We start from the raw sequence: 16,873 nt of genomic DNA on the forward strand, positions 1-16,873 counted from the left end.
GGTCGAGGCTGTGGTGGCCAGGAGCGGCCACTGCACTCCAGTCTGGGCGACAGAGTGAGACTCCAACTCAAAAAATAAATAAATAAATAAAATAAAATTTGACTTTTTTTTTGAGTCAGAGTCTCACTCTGTTGCCCGGGCTGGAGTACAGTATAACACTCACATACACTGCAGCCTTGACCTGCTGGGCTCAGGTAATCCTTCCACTTCAGCCTTCAAGTAGCTGGAACTACAGACATGTGCTATCACACCTGGCTTATTTTTTGATTTATTGCAGAGACAGGTCTCACCAAGTTGTCAGGCTGGTGTCAAACCCTGAGCTCAGGCAATCCTCTCACCTTGGCCTCCCCAAATGCTGGGATTACAGAATTGAGCCATGATGCCCGGTCCTAAAACTTGACTTTTAATCCCTTCCTTCAAAAAAAAGAATTAAAACTTCAGCTAAGGAAGAATTAATTATCCAAATCAAATGATTTTCATGATAATATCAGGATGCTACTTGCTTTTTTGTTGTGTTGACATTTACACTAATGATACAAAAGCAATGGTGGGTAAAACCGCTGGTACCTTAGCACAAATCAAGGCATAGCATCAAAAGATACTAGTAGGCACCGTGTTCCTCCTTACCACAGACTCCCAGTTAAAAAATAAAAAAGATCAGGTGCAGTAGGTCATGCCTTGTAATTCTAGCACTTCGGGAGGCCGAGGTGGAAGGATCGATTAAGGCTAGGAGTTTGAGACCAGCCTGGGCAACATATCTACAACATTAATTTTTTAAAAATGTGTCAAGCCTGGTGAGGTGTGCCTGTAGTCCTAGATACTCGGGAGGCTGCAGTGGAAGGATTGCTCTGATCCCAGGAGGTCAAGGCTGTGGTGAGCCATGATTGTGCTACTGTACTCCAGCCTGGGTGACAGAGTGAGACTCTGATTCAAAAAAAAGAAAAAAGCCAATGTGACTTAAGAATGAGCTTGATGGGCCAGGCACAGTGGCTCAGCCTGTAATCCCAGTACTTTGGAGGCCAATGCGAGAGGACTGTCTGAGCCCAAGGGTTCGAGAACAGCCTGGGCAACTTGGTGAGACCTCGCCTCTACAATAAATCACTAGTGCGTGCCTGTAGTTCTGGCTACTTGGAAGGCTGAGTTGGAAGGATTGCCTGAGCCCAGCAAGTTGATGCTGGGGTGGCTGTGAGTGTGCCACTGCACTCCAGCCTGAGCAATAGAGTGAGACTTCAACTCAAAAAAAAAAAAAAAAAGAGAGAAAAAAATACGATAAATCACAAAAAATTAACCAGGTGTGGTGACATGTGTCTGTAGTTCCAGCTACTTGGAAGGCTGAGGCGGAAGGATCACCTAAGCCCAGCAGGTCAAGGTTGTGGTGGTTGTGAGCGTGCCACTGCACTCCAGTCTGGGCAACAGAGTAAGACTCCGACTAAAAAAATAAAAAAAATTTTAAAAAGAATGAGCTTGATGAAGTAGTAAAAAATATTAATTTTATTAAATTTCAATTCTTGACTATAAGACTTTTTAATATTTTCATTTTTATTTTTTTTGAGTTGGAGTCTCACTCTGTCGCCCAGACTGGAGTGCAGTGGCCGCTCCTGGCCACCGCAGCCTCAACCTGCTGGGCTCCGGCGATCCTTCCGCCTCAGTCTTCCGAGTAGCCGGAATACAGGCATGTGCTACATGCCAGGCTGATTTTTTGATTTATTGTAGCGATGAGGTCTTGCTGCCCAGGCGGGTCTTGAACCCGCGGACTCAGGCAATCCACTCACCTCAGCCTCCCAAAGGCGCGGGATTACAGGCTGAGCCACCAAGCCTGGCTGAGTTGTGTGTTTTAAAGACATAAAATAAAATCACAATACGGGTGACTCCTGCACAACATGGATTTGAAGTCCATGGATCCACCTAGACATGGATTTTTTTAATACAGGAGGCCCTTCGTACCCACAGGTTCTGCTTCCACAGATTCAACCAAACATAGATTGAAAATATCTCAGGATTCAACCTCTCTGGGAGACAGAGGACTAACTTCTCATTTCTGTGGGTTCCACAGGGCCGACTATGGGACTTCAGCATGAGTGAATTTTGGTATCCACATGGAGTCCTGGAACCAGTCCTCTGTGTTTAATGAGAAACAACTAAGTATATTTTAAGTGACAGGGTGACCAAATTCTTCATTCAATTTATAGGGAGTTTATTACACGTCTGGTAACTGAAAACACTGCTACTGTTAGTTCTGTGATCATCTTTTGCAAGCGGCAGGTATTGGTCATATTTTTTGAGTGGAAAAAATCGAAATCCTCTTGAATTGTGGTTCAGTACTTCCATTTCATTAACCTTAAGTAAAGGTCACTGCTACCACCCCCTAGGTGCGAAGTTGGCCAGGGGAGGGTAGCCCAAGAGATGGCCCCAGGCAGCCCCTTGCTTACCTGCTGGACCTCACTGAGGATGGAGTATGCAGCCTGGATCTGCCTTTTGCTCAGCTTACCCAAGGGCATCTTCTGAAGGTCAATCTATGGAGACAGGGGAGTTTCTCCTTTGAAAGCTGGGAACTGCATAGTGTGAAGACAAGAGAGCCAGACAGAGCACCATTCCCCCCCTCCCTGCCTCTTGGGCCCCAACAACGGAAGCAGGCAGAGTCAGATGCCTGCCGGTTTTCCTGAGGAGAATCTTGACCTAATCTTAGAGTTTGTAGCCCCATTCCCACAAGAGGGATAGAAGTCTGTCTACAAGAAGATTCTCACTCACTTCACAGATGCCTGAGATTAGCCAACCATGGCTCCTCCACCTCATGCTCAAATTCAAATAGCCCAGCCCTTTGGGAGAAGACACAGCATAATTCCCATTCAATTCTAAAGTAAGGATCAGGGCCTGCTGGTCAAGACTGCCCATCTCAGCACCCCCAGAAGCCTTCCTTGGGGTCCCAGAGCCAAGGCAGTAAGTAGAGTCCTCCTTGGGTTCCCAGCCAGAATTTTCAAGTGGTGAACAACTTATATACTTATATTCAAATCGACGCGGTCCCTTTCGAATCAATCATCCCTAACGACTAAACATTTGTGTCAGCAACATTGCCACTGCTCATGACTCCCTGGGAACTACCCTCCAGAGATGCCCTAAGCTGCAGTGGAAGGAGAGTAAGATTTGCAGTCTGAAGGCCTGGTCACCAGTTAGCTGGCAAGGCATCCACTCCTTGGTTGTAAAGTGAGGCCACATTCCTGAGAAGGTGCCCACTGCCTTTTGTAAGTGGCCCTGCCTGTGCTAGAGACACCTGTGTGCCAGTGGCCTCCATGCTGTATCCTGAGACACTGTCTCTGGGGATTTCACAAGAAACCCTTCTGAGCTCCCTGGGGGACAAGGCTGCACCTTCCCCATCTTTGCATGTCCAGCACTTCCTGCAGTGCCTGGAACAAGGGCAGAGCTGGACAGGAATTTCAGAAACGGAACTGCTATGGTAACAAAAGGAAACAAGAGGATGTGAAGAGTGCTCACAGCCCCTTAGGCACCAACCAGGAGCTAGCAGCGACAGCTTGTAACAACATTCACCTGCCCTGGCACGCTCGCTCCTCTGTGCCCTCAATACTGGAAACTCACATCCTCAGGGAAGATCTGATTTCTGGCAAGAGTTAAATCGTTGGCGCTACATCTAGGTAAGAAGGTAGATGGTGTATCTCAAGCCAATAACAGGGATACAAGAAAAGAGAGGGGTGACTTTGGTATGCATAACCAATCGCTCTGAAAGCAATTCTAGAGAAGAAGCTCCAAGATGTTCTGATCAAGGGCAATGTGGCCAGAGTAAGAGAAGCACTCTGAAGGGAGCAACGTTCTCCAAGTTGTAGAACTCTGGTGTGTATGTAAAAAAAGAAAAGACCTGGTTGCCCCAACTCCACATTTGTCAAAGTATATACACAGACTCCAGAACAAAAGATGGGTTCCACCAACACAGGCCACCCTTACTGCTGGAAAAGAAACTCCAGTGCTGGAGAATGGATTGGGAGCAGTGGCTTTACAGCTGCCAGGTTCAGAAAGAAAGTGAAAAAGTGGGGAAAAGGCCTCAGGCTCAGAGACCCTTGAGCCACAGCTGCAGTCAAAAGGCAGCTCCTAACACAGGGGGCTTGGAGCCCCTGCCCAGCATGTCGGGATGTTGTGTACTCAGGATGGCCCGTCTTGCAGGGAGAGTCAGGTTTCCCCAGTGCTGAGGATGAAGGCTTCAGGGCCATAATGTCTACTTATCCACGCGGTCACCCCAATCCTATGTGGGCCAGGAGTAGGCACCCTGCTTTCCACCTACTCCCCACCAGCAGCAGGGCCCCTGGCTCTTTTCTTTCTGCTAAATCAGTTACTTGTCTTAGTAAAAAATAACATAAAAATGTCACCTCACAGGAAAGCACTTAGGTCTGAGAACAGTTGATAACTTCTCTGATTCACAGATAAAGCAGAGCATGGAGGCTGGAAATGCTTTGTGGAACTTAAAACATTCCTGGGATAGAAACACTCCTTTCCTCCCTAACCTCAGCACCAGCACCTCTCTACCTCTACCACTCCTTCATTCTTGATGAGCCCACCCACAGGTTGATAGCTGGGTGGACCTACCAAACAGAAGTCTGGTCACACATCTATTTGAACCAGCCCTGCCATTTTCAAACCCAACAGAGGAGGTAGTAACTCAACACTCCATTCTCTAATAACAGTGGGGCTGTAAGCAGGCTTGCCAGGCTGAGCTACTGGTAGAGGGATGCTGGAGTGGCCCCAGTGTCTATGGGGTCAATGTGGAAACGGCTGCTGGTAGTTTGTACTATCCAGGTTTCACCTCCTGTACCCTCACCAAGGCCAGCAACTAGGACTATGAGGAAGGACAAGAGAAGAGGCAGGGCCTGTGGAGAAGGGATTGAGTGCTTTAGGGTGGCTCAAGATACTCACCACCTTCACTGGGTTCCCAGGAATCCAGCACTAAGAGAATAATCAAATGCAGCACAGCTAATCGTTTTTCGGAGCAGCTTAAAGCCCCTGAAAGTGGTGGGGGAGGAGGACGAAGGCTATGTTCGTTGGCCACTAGCAGAAGCACTTGGACCACCTCTGCTCTGATGGCCACCAGGGTCAACACTCAAGATGCCAGGAGCAGCAAGATCAAGAGCCCTTCTGCACTCCCCTCCCAGGGGAAGAGCGGAGATGAGCTGGAAATGGGGTGTGCTTGGCCTCTGCCTACAGCTCTGCCCTGGGCAGGAGCATCACAAATCCAACAATCAATGCCCCCACCACATCTCCAACCTTTTTTTTTTGAGTTGGAGTCTCCCTCTGTTGCCCAGGTTGGAGTGCAGTGGCATGCTCATGGCCATCATAGCCTCAACCTGCTGGGCTCAGATGATCCTTCTGCCCAGCTAATTTTTTGGTTTATTGTAGAGACAAGGTCTCACCAAGTTGCCTAGGCTGGTCTTGAACCCCTGGACTCAGGCAATCCTCTCACCTTAGCCTCCCAAAGTACTGGGATATCAGGTGTGAGCCACCGCACCTAGCCTCCAACCTTTTCTTAAAAGTGGCAGGAATTTTATCTGCTGAAGCAAGTGGCAGAATTTCTCTGCACCTTCTGACAGTTCTGGGCACTGTGCCTTTCTTTTACTGTAAGGGGGCTAAGTCCCAGACGTCCCATGACAACTCTGGTTGCTGGTTTGGTTGGTCCACAAAAGAACCATGACTATACACTGTCATGGCAACAAGAAGGCGAAAAGTGCAAAGGGGACAGCTCTCTACAACACATCACACACACTTAACAGCAAACAAAACGGCCTTTTGCAAAATAGCAAGCATGCACTCCAGGTCTCAGCACTCCTATGGTCTAAGCCTGAACGACAGTTATGGGACGCTGACAGCAGACATTTTGTTTTTGAAACAGAGAAACAAGAAAACAAGTACATACAGAGAGCTCTTCACCCATTCAGCACTTAACATCATCCTCAGAAAATGCTCATAGATACAATAATAAAGTGCAATAACCTCATACTCCACCATGGCCTTCTTCATACTTTCCACATCAAAGATCATCTTAATGAGGTCCTGAACTGGCTTGGGGAGCTTGGACTTGGTGCCAGGGTTTACTGTCAGCTTCTTTACCGCCTCTTCATCCTATAGAGAAAAAAGGACATCAGTAAGATGCAATTCGACAACCTAAGGAGGGCGATGGTGGGGTCTGAGGGGGTTGGGCTGCAGATAAAGGACACAGGATGGACTGTCACCAGCAAAAAACAACAAAAAAATAAACCTCTGAGTTCATCAAAAAGGTTTAGGCAACAGTGGCCAGAAGGAGCATGCATGACTGTGCATGTGGGCCAGACACTTCCTGTATACCCCTACCCCCAAGTCCTCTTGGCTTCTCCAGATTCCTACTATAGCAGCCACTACAGCATCTGCATGGGCCAACACACCCTGGGGTTGCCGGTGCCCTGCCTGAGAACCTGCCTAGCACCCACTCATGCCCAACATGGGCAGCTATGAAGGCAAACCTTGGAGCAATGGGACACGAGACTCATGGTCAAGTTCTTCCCCCTTTCTATTACACTTCCTTATCCAGGGCCAGTTGTAAGAAGTTTACATAGCCTTCTTTGTGCTCTTCAAAGGATCAAGCATAACCCATTTCCTACTAGCCAGCTTGAAAGTGTTAAAATGCATCCTAACATTAACATCCCCTCCTGCCCTGTTGTATTCCTCACTTTTTTTTTGAGTCAGAGTCTCACTCTGTCACCCAGACTGGAGTGCAGTGGCAAGCTCATGGTCACCGCAGCCTCGACCTGCTGGGCTCAGGCAATCCTTCTGTCTCAGTCTTCCAGTAGCTGGAACTACAGGTGCATGCTACGATGCCCAGCTTATTTTTTTGATTTATTGTAGAGATGAGGTCTTACCAGGTTGCCCAGACTTGTTCTGAACCCGAGTTCAGGCAATCCTCTTGCCTTGGCCTCCCAAAGTGCTGAGATTACAGGCTTGAGCCACCGCACCACACCCAGCCTACTCCTCACTTTTTACCTGCTCCCTAGGATCACACTGCCAAAAAAACTAATAGCACGAGACTGCTATCTGGAAAACCCAGGCTATGTCAAAATCACACTGCACTGAAACTGCCTTAACTCTTCTCACTTTCAAACTTAAATCCTATGAGGGCACGAACTGGGCTCTGGTCATTTTGGTGTCCTCTAGCAACTAACACAGCGGTATTTGTCTGAAGTGAAAGTAACTGGCATTGGGCTTTGAACCTGGAATCTTCCTGGTTTAACCAAGCTGCAGGGAACTAATCTGTGTTGTGTTAGTGCTCATGGCCACTGTTGTCATCTTCATAGTAAACTTACTCTCAATGTTGAGTCTTTTCTCTTTTTTTGAGTTAGAGTCTCAGTCTGTCACTGAGGCTAGAGTTCTGTGGCACAATCAAGGCCACTGCAGCCTTGATCTGCTGGGCTCAGATGATCCTTCTGCCTCAGTCTTCTAACTAGCTGAAACTACAGGCATGCACCAACATACCTGACTAATTTTTTGGTTTATTGTAGAAATGAGGTCTTGCCAAGTTGCCCAGGTGGTCTTGAAGCCCTGGACTCAGGCATCTCCTAGTCTCTTCTCCCAAAGTATTGGAATTTCAGGCTGGAGCCATTGCATTGGGCCAAAATATTGAATCTTAATTGCACTTTTACCCTTGGGGTGTAATTTCTTTAGAGTGCAAACTATCAAAGTGTTAAAAAGCCTTTTTTAAGTGCATATGCCTTATGAGCCAGTCAGTTTTATTTCTGATGATGATAATCATAGAGGTACATAAACAGTTATATGCATACCAGCATCATTACAGTAAATGCCTGGAAATAACATAAATGCCTAACTGGAGTGGTAAAGTTATTTTGATCAATTACAAATTCTGACCCACCCACAGGATAGAATTCCATGTAGCCTTAAGAAACAAAGCTCTGGATCAGGGCAGTTTAATACAATAAGTAACCACTGGCCAAATTGAGCTGTGCTATAAAAGTAAAATATACACAAAAATTCAAAGACTTAGTATAGGAAAAAACAAAAGGAAATTTTCTCTTTAACAATTTTGTTGGTATAGATAAGCTGTTGAAGTGAGAATATTTAGAATATACTGAGTCAAATAATACTAAGATTAATTTCATTGGTTTCTTGCTTTTAAAGATATGGATACTAAAAACTTTATAATAAATTTTCTTCAGTGGCTTGAGTTATAATTCTATTGGATAGCACTGCTCCAGAAGACATGGGGAGATGCTTCTGGCACATCAGGACAAAAAGTAGGTAGTTGCAACATATTACGTAATACAGGATTTCAATGTTATGTTGGTGGCAAAGGCACATGTGCAATGAATGAAGACTTGGAAAGACATATACTATGACTTTAATGGTGTTTAATTCTTGGTGATTTTAATTTTTTGTGCCTTTGTAATTCTCAAAAGTTTCTAAAACAAATATTTAACTCACTGGGAGCACTACTGAGTCAGACCAAGTCTATCTTCCTTGTTCGAAGTGAAGGTAACTGGCAAAGTGCAGGATATCAACCTCAGTATTATATAAGCAAAAGTCAAATTCTATTTTTAACCCTTTGCACTCAGATGTTCCCTTTGAAGGGATATCATAAATCTAGCAACCACTCGGATGCCCCCCCGCCTCAGGAGACATAAAGAGACTGTGCTGGTGATTACATAGGACAAACTTATGCCAGTGCACACTTTAAAAAAAATGCATGTTTCCTTGAAGTTTTCCATTCAAATTACATGAAAAAGCAAATAAAGAGATGGAATGTAGACTGAGATACATGTAAAAAAAAATTTAAGCTGGAGTTATGTAGAAAGAATGTATGAAGTGTTTTCACAGTGGTGCACAGATTGGACAATAAATTACATATTAATGTGGGAAGAAGAAAATGAGACTGCACTGTCTCCCCAAATAGGAAAAGACCAGGTAAAAGACGTGAAACAAATTACTATTGTACAACATGTATCAATGAACCTGTAACGCATGTCAACAACTGTTTCACGTTACCGCACCTTAGAAAAATATAGGATATAAAAATTTGATTTTTTTGGTAAGTTCCTCAATGTCCAAAATTCCCTAATAAACCAAATATCATTACAATAAATTAATTGGCTCCAACACATACTATTTAATATGAAGTGATTCAGCTTTCACTATTTCATAAAAAAGTGTGGTTGAGTTGCTGGTGCGAGATATCTTGAGTGCAAAGGGTTAATGTAGAGGCTCATGACACCCTCTATGACCTAGAGAATTCCTCCTTTGAGAAACGCTAGGCCCCAATGATTTGGAATTAAATTTCTACCTACCCACAAGTCTCTCCTTTTGTAACATAAATGTGTATTTTCTTCCCTGATTAAAAAGTAATCGAGGCTGGGCTTGGTGGCTCAGTGGCTCGGCCTGTAATCCCAGCACCTCGGGAGGCCAAGGCGAGTAGATTGCCTGAGCACTCCAAAAATGGGTTCAAGACCAGCCCAGGCAACTTGGTGAGACCTCATCTCTACAAAAAATAAAATATTAGCCAAGTGTGGTAGCACGCGCCTATAGTTCCGGCTACTTGGAAGGCTGAGGCAGAAGGATCACTGGAGCCCAGCAGGTTGACACTGGGATGACCATAAGTGTGCCACTGCACTCCAGCCTGGGTGACAGAGACTCCAACTCAAAAAAAAAAAAAAAAAAGTAATCAATTCTCTTTTTAAAAAGGCACACACTCTGCAATAAAGAAAAATAAAAGAAAAAACAAACATCAAGCAAGAGATAACTCCCAAACTATAGATAGATATTCCTAGGAAATAATTTGAGACTAAAAACCATGACCTTGCAGAACATGTAAAAAGTTAAAACAATTCTACCCCATGACAGACCAGATCACATGACTGATGATGAACACAAGTTCAGATAAAAAGCCTTATCTGCTGGGTGTGGTCCCCATACCCGAAATCCCTGCACTTTGGGAGGCCAAGATGGAAGGATCACTTGAGGTTAGGAGTTCAAGACCATCCTGGACAACACAGTGACTCTGTCTCTTCAAATTAAAAAAAAAAAAAAAAAAAAATTAGCCAGGTGTGGTGGCATGCACCTTTAGTCCCAGCTACTCGGAGGCTGAAGTAGGAGCCCTGGAGTCTGAGGTTATAGCGAGCATGATTGTGCCACTGCATCCCACCCCCAACCTGGATGACAAAGCAAGATCCTGCCTCAAAAAACAAAACAAAACAAAAAACAAAAAGCTGTATCTGAAATTAGTGAATTAACCCGTTTTGTTTCAGGAGCAACTTCAAAGACTGTTCCTCCTTGACATCTCAAAAATGCTACCACCAGCCAGGCTCGGTGGATCAGCCTGTAATCCCGCGCCTTTGGGAGGCTGAGGTTAGTGGACTGCCTGAGCCCACGGGTTCGAGACTCGCCTGGACAGGCGAGACCGCATCTCTACAATAAATCAAAAAATCAGCCGGGTGTGGTAGCGCATGCCTATAATTCTGGCTACTTGGAAGGCTGAGGCATAAGGATCACCGGAGCCCAGCAGGTTGAGGCTGCGATGGCTACCACCATTCTCATCTAAGTTCCATTTCATATTTCATGGCGTAGACCTTATTAAATACTTTCTCTGCATCTAAAGAGATGATCATGTGATTTTTGTCCTTCATTCTATTCATATGATATGTTAGACATTGATTTTTAAAATAATGCTCAACCTTACACTCCGGGGATAAATCTCACTTGGGCATGGTGTATGAAACCTTACATGATTTTGGATTCAATTTATTAGTTATGTTGTTTAGAATTCTGCACCTCTATTCACAGAAATATTGTTCTTTAGTTTTCTTGTGATATCTTTGTCTGGCTTTGGAATCAAGGTAGTACTGGCCCCTCATGCAATTTCATCTACTTTTTGGGAGAATCTCTGAAGGACTAGTATTCTTTGCATGTTTGGTAGTATTCACCATCCTAACATCTGATCCACAGTGTGGATTTTAAAGAACACAATGTCCCTCTCTTTCCCTAGTAGACGGTGTAAGGGCATACATAATTACCTGGCCATAGTCAATCTCCAGAGGGTAAAACTTTTTGGGATACTTTGTGAAACTTTTGGAGTGCCAGGCATTCCCAGTTTTTTCTTCATATAATTTCATGAAGTGCTCAATGGCATCCTCCTTGGATGGCATCTGCTCCAGTTTGTTGCTACCGATCACTGTTCCCACGCGGCCCCAGGACCTGAATATCCAATACCTATGGGAGAAGGAGGATATCAGATACAAACGTATGGGTCATCTGGTCACATTTCAGCAATTTCCCTTCCCTGCCATTCCATCTGGATGAGGAAGAGTTTTAAACATCCAAACATGATGATGATTAACACATAGCAAAAGGGACTGCTATTACAATAAAGGGCCTTAATCTTATTAGAATTTAGCAAGAATTCCTTTCACACACCTTTCCACTCACATACAGGTCCCGTTCTGTGTTGGCTGTAGTAAGTGGCAATGTACTCGCTAGATGAGGACCACACTGCCCAGAAACGTGTGACTGGCAAAGTCAGTCATCCTTTCACCATCTCCTATATTCCATAATCTGCTTGACTGCCTCGACCATGTTAAAAGACAAAAAAACTCAGCAAATCCAAATCTCTTTAGTAGCCAGGGAAAGTTTGAAGGGATATTAAAGACTAAGTTCAGTGCTTCCTAAGGCTATTTCTTTGAAATTTTAAAAACATGTAAAATATGACAATTTTGATTCAAGTGGCTAGAAGATAAGCCAGTTGGGAGAATATATGAAGTCACATCCTGGAACAAAGATAACAACGCTACTGATGGTCAGTGGCTTCTCTCTCCACCTCAACTAAAGGTACTGTACTGTGACACACTTTTGTTCTGTGATTAGGTTTGATTTCTCAGGGACTGGGAATAACTTTGGTTTCTTGAGGCTGACAGTATAGCACTAACAGCTGCTGGACAGGCCCACATCTCTACACAACCACATTCCAACCCCAGAATTCACCTGCTTTCCTTGTCATCCTCCAGAAGTTGCAGCTTGTAATAGGAGTTGGTTCCTTTAACGATGTCCACCAGGCCAAGGGTGGCACTGAAGACTTTCCCACCTTTCTCCAGGACGTGTGCAGAGTGTTCCAGACCTGTCCCAGAGGCAAAGCTCACACAATTCTCTCTCCCCCAGAGGGGCTAATGCTCTCAGGAAAGGGGGAAAGTGGTTACAGGCCTAGGGGTCACGTCTGCTTGGACACACTACCACCACCTTTGGGAGGTTTCCCTACAAGACACATGTGTTCTCAGGACCTGGGGGTGGGGGTGAGGGGTGGCGGTGAGGGAGGCCTGAAGGCACCGTCCCACTCCCCACAGGGGGCATGCCACAGGGAGTCAGGCATGTTTGCTTACCAGAATCAGGATCCACAGCGGCTCCACCTTTAAGAGTTAATTTCATTCTCTTTTCAGATTTGTTGATACCTTGGAGGGGGCAGAGAAATGTAAACACTAAATTAAAAAGGAAAAAGCGGAGGGCAGATGAGTCGTTTTCACTTGCATCATCTGCCAACATGACATCTATGTACGGCCTCCCACCAGCCCAAAGCAGCTGTTAACCTGTGTCCAGCGAAAACGGAAGTGAGAAAATTAGTTTGGGCAACATTCGACAGACCACAAAAGGACACGAAGGGAGAGATTCTCTGCAGGCAGACCCAGCCCCACGACTTCCCTGGTTCTTGGTTCCAGAAGGGCAGCTCAGGGCCCTTACCTTCCTCCTTAACAGGGCCCTTGCTTTTCTTGGAGAGCGCAGACCCTGACTTCCCTCTCGGGGCCACCACTTCAACAGGCTCTGCCTTCACCTCCGCTCCCCAGGGGGACAGGATGTGCACAGAGAACAACTCCTGAAGGCTCTTGGTTGAGGCAGAGACATCCTGGAGAAAATCCTCAGACACAACTCGAATGTTGGCTTCTTTTACTTCCTCCATCTTCTTATTCATCTTTTCCACCTCCTCTGTTAAAATCGGAAGGAGGAAATACAAACTGAATGTAAGTTTACAACCTAACTGAAATCTCCCACGCCTTTCCTCTGCTTCCAAATCTAATGCTCAGAGTTTTTTCACTCTAACAATCGTTCTTTATGAGCAACATCCCCCTTTTTCTAAGATATGATGCATTAGGGCAATCTTCTCCAAACCATTCTGTAGAGTGAGATGCTAACAGGTACTCTGCAGAAAGTTTTTCCCCCCAGTATACACGAGGGAGATGTTGTATACTGTTTCTCTGGTCTTGGAGACCTACAATGGTAATCAATATGATAAACCTATAAAGAAATCTGTTTAAAATTATTAGCTATGTCACCTCCCACCTCAGCCTCCCAAATGGCTGCAACTACAGATTTATACCATAGCTGGTTCTATCTTTGTTTAACTCAGGATTTTCCAAACATACTTGAGCCATGAACTTTTGTTTTGACAAAGAACCTATGGCACATCTCATGAACAGTGTGAAGTGATGACAACACAAGTTGAGGATCCCTTATTCAAGATGCTTGGGACCAGAAGTGTTTGAAATTTCAAATTTTTTAAAGATTTTGAATAATTTGCACTCTACTTATAGGTTGAGCACCCCTAATCCAAAAATCCAAAATGAGCATCTTGTCTGCATTCAAAGGATCAAATATTGGAGCAATTCACTTGAACTTTGGAATTACAGATACTCAACCTGTAGTTTAGTCTTCAGTTGGGAATATGAGACGTGAATATATACTACAAAGGAGCAACATGAAGTACATATACTAGTTTCCCTTCAAAAGGAACCTGAGAAATGATGCTAATGGTAAAGAGAGAGTGTCTGAGTGCTCTCTGGGTCAGACTCTTCCTCAACTGAACCTGCATCACAATCATGAGAGACAGAAACACCATCCTTGTTTTACCAAAAAGACTAAACTCACTTTTAGTACTGATACACAGGGAGGCCTTGTTGGCCGTCCCCGTCAACTTCCCCCCAAGCTTCTCAACGATGGTCTTCACTTCATCCTTGTTCTGGGAGAGTTTCCCAAGAGTAAGAATCTTCATGTTGGTCAACGGCTTATCTGGGGAGGGAGAACAGAATCATTAAACAGGGCCAACTCTGGCGCTGTGCCCCAGAAAGGGGAGGTGAAGAGCAGGAATGTCAAGTAGTGACTCTGGGAAAAGTCAGAACAAGTTGCAAGGTCCCTGCCTCAGCATCCCTCTTTCATCAGCTTCTCCTTGGGGGAAAAGCCTATGAAAACATGCCAGCAAGAAAGCAGAGGACAGGGCAGCAAACTGCCACCCGAGCGCCTAGTACATGTCCCTCAGCATAGAAAGGAGTAGGCAGGAGAGAAGCCAGAAAATGTCAGTTCAAAACATCGCTTTGAAGACCTCAACCGGGGTAGCTGGGGGTTTCTCTGAGCCTGCTCCATGGGCAAACCAGGAAGGATTCATCTGGTAACGAGGGACAAGGAGGCTGGAGGGGGATGGGAAGAAGAGGGGCAGCGCACGTAAACCCCAATTCCTTCTGTTATCCTCTTTCCATTTATGTCTAAAAACAAGCTGAAACTTTGATCAACCCATTTTAAAAATTAGATATGTCCATAACTATCCCTCAAAACTTTGGTCAGCATGATCACACTGAGCTGAGATAATTGATTCCAGGCAAAAAGCCTGGTGTTTCAGATGTCCAGCCCTGACTCAGGCTGGAAAGCTTGGACAGAGGAGTGACTTCTGTTCACTGCAAATAAGAACACAGTGCTGGTGACACATTTCTAGAATGGGAGATGCTATAGAGATAAGTCCTTCATGCCCTCCCTTTGAGGACAAATAACTAGGGAAATAGTTTAACTGGAAACTGATGAGGTCTCCAGAGAACAAAATCATTGATTTGTGTGTGAATTTCAAGTGATGGGAAAAGCAGAGGTAAGACCTTCAAAGAAAGGGCCAGAACATCAGCCCCCACCTGGTCCTTGGATTCGTGTGCTTGAATCCAGGCTGTAAGCAGCAGAGTAGACTCAGGATGACCAACCACACACGCACCACAGTGACCACTAGTCCCCACCCAGGGCATGGGAAGGAGGTCACCGACTGGTTCATGTTCAGGGACGGAGCCCTCGTCCTCCTCCCACCAAACGGTGGCCTTCACCATTAGACTATGCCATGTGTCTCTGAGTAAATAAGCAGCAGGTCTCTTCTCCTGCCAAAAAAACATGCATTGATCTCATTGTCTTTGTGGGGTCGGGGTTATTTCTCACTAATGCTGATCAGTAACTTTTTTTGCAAGAGACCCAAGCATCACATTGAGCTCCAGATGACTGGTGGGTGGAGGGCAGTTGGAAGCAGGAAAGGAAGGCCTGGGAAGATGCTCTGCAGTGCAGTCCGACAGGAGACCCTGAGTGCTCCTTCAGGGATGGCTGCCTGCCTGGCCTTTCTCAGGAGCCCTTCTCTTGGCTTTCCAGAATAACAAAGTCATTTGTTCTTTCAGGATGTTTGTGTTCTCAATACCCGTGGTCTTGCTGGAGGATGGGCTGGGGCAAGGGAAGAAGCCTATCACCTGCAGGGCAGGGCTTCCCCGAAGGATCAGCAAAAGAGACACCCCCCTCCAAAGATACTCTCATCACCAACTCTACACCACCAGTAAACAGAGGGCAGACTAGTCCTACTGGGTCTAAGGTTGGGGTCCTCAGAGCCATACCTGCTGGAGCACAGGAGTTCACAGCAGCAGCAGGTGCCGAGACTGTGGAGGGTGGGGGTGCTGCTGCCACTGGGGTGCTGGTTTCTGGGGGGAATAGACGGTCCTGCTTTTTGACCTTCAATTTCTTGAGGTAAGAGATTTCTCGAAATTCCTACAGAACGTAAGTTTTAGTTGTTACAAAACCAGCTGTCCCTTGAAAGAACCACCTTACATAGACCACAGGAGATTTAACTTGTTAAAACAAACAAACAAACCAGCTGACAACCTGATCAGGGAACCATAACTGGAACCAATGACTTCAACATCGCTGGCCCCATTCTTGAGTTGTTCCCTTCAGGAGTTAACAAACCTCTCTGAGGTCACATATCTACTCCATGACTCAAAGCCCCCCAAGACTGCACACACTGGGAGAGTACTCAAAGGAAATCAGAATAATCCCCTTCCATTCTTTTAATAATCTTAAAAGAATGCAATGGATGCAGAGAGCCCTACAGTATTCACTACAAATTCTTCCATCTTAGGCCTTACTCCAAACGGTCAAGTTCCTATGTTTCTAAGTCTTTATCCCATCAAGAAGCAGCCCTGGCCGGGCTGAGTTGCTCAGCCTATAATCCCAGTACTTTGAGAGACTGAGATGAGTAGATTGCCTGAGCTCGCAGGTTCGAGACCAGCCCGGGCAACTTGCTCGTCTCTACAATAAATAAAATTAGCTGGGTGTGGTAGCGTGTGCCTCTAGTTCTGGCTAGGCTGAGGTGGAAAGATCGCTGGAGCCCAGCGGGTTGATGCTGAGGTGGCTGTGAGTGTGTCACTGCATTCCAGCCTGGGCGACAGAGGGAGACTCCAACCCAAAAACCCCTCAAAAACAAAAACAAAGAAGCAGCCCTTTCCAGATATGCCCATGTTCAGTGAGTAACTGCTGGATAAAAGAGGTAACAGATGGCTTCCAACATTTACTGAGCACTAACATGTGCCGCACTAACAACCCAGGGTATGGGAAGGAAGTCACCGACAGGTTTATAGTCCCATGCTACTGAACACTAACATGTGCCACCGATCACAATGAGATTCAAAAGTTTCTGCCCCTGAGAAAACCTTGACTGAGAGCAAGATGTATGAAGGTGAACTTTTTTTTTTTTTTTGAGTTGGAGTCTCACTCTGTTGCCCAGACTGGAGTGCAG

The 16,873-nt window shown here is 45.5% G+C and overlaps 1 protein-coding gene across 1 annotated transcript in view; it reads right to left on the reverse strand.

Moving 5' to 3' along the window:
* The window catches only part of PARP1 (poly(ADP-ribose) polymerase 1), a 35,976-nt gene that overhangs the window by 8,981 nt on the left and 10,122 nt on the right, over window positions 1–16,873 (reverse strand). Inside the window, exons 6-13 of the mRNA XM_008060662.2 lie at window positions 15,696–15,846; window positions 13,939–14,079; window positions 12,757–12,999; window positions 12,402–12,470; window positions 12,010–12,142; window positions 11,046–11,241; window positions 5,989–6,117; window positions 2,430–2,513 (exon numbers count right to left, since the gene is read on the reverse strand). Coding sequence (XP_008058853.2) covers window positions 2,430–2,513; window positions 5,989–6,117; window positions 11,046–11,241; window positions 12,010–12,142; window positions 12,402–12,470; window positions 12,757–12,999; window positions 13,939–14,079; window positions 15,696–15,846 — 1,146 coding nt within the window. The remainder of the gene's footprint in view (window positions 1–2,429; window positions 2,514–5,988; window positions 6,118–11,045; window positions 11,242–12,009; window positions 12,143–12,401; window positions 12,471–12,756; window positions 13,000–13,938; window positions 14,080–15,695; window positions 15,847–16,873) is intronic.

This window comes from Carlito syrichta, unplaced genomic scaffold (genome assembly GCF_000164805.1).
Source record: "Carlito syrichta isolate Samal-C Ts95f unplaced genomic scaffold, Tarsius_syrichta-2.0.1 Scaffold304687, whole genome shotgun sequence".
NCBI lineage: Eukaryota > Metazoa > Chordata > Mammalia > Primates > Tarsiidae > Carlito > Carlito syrichta.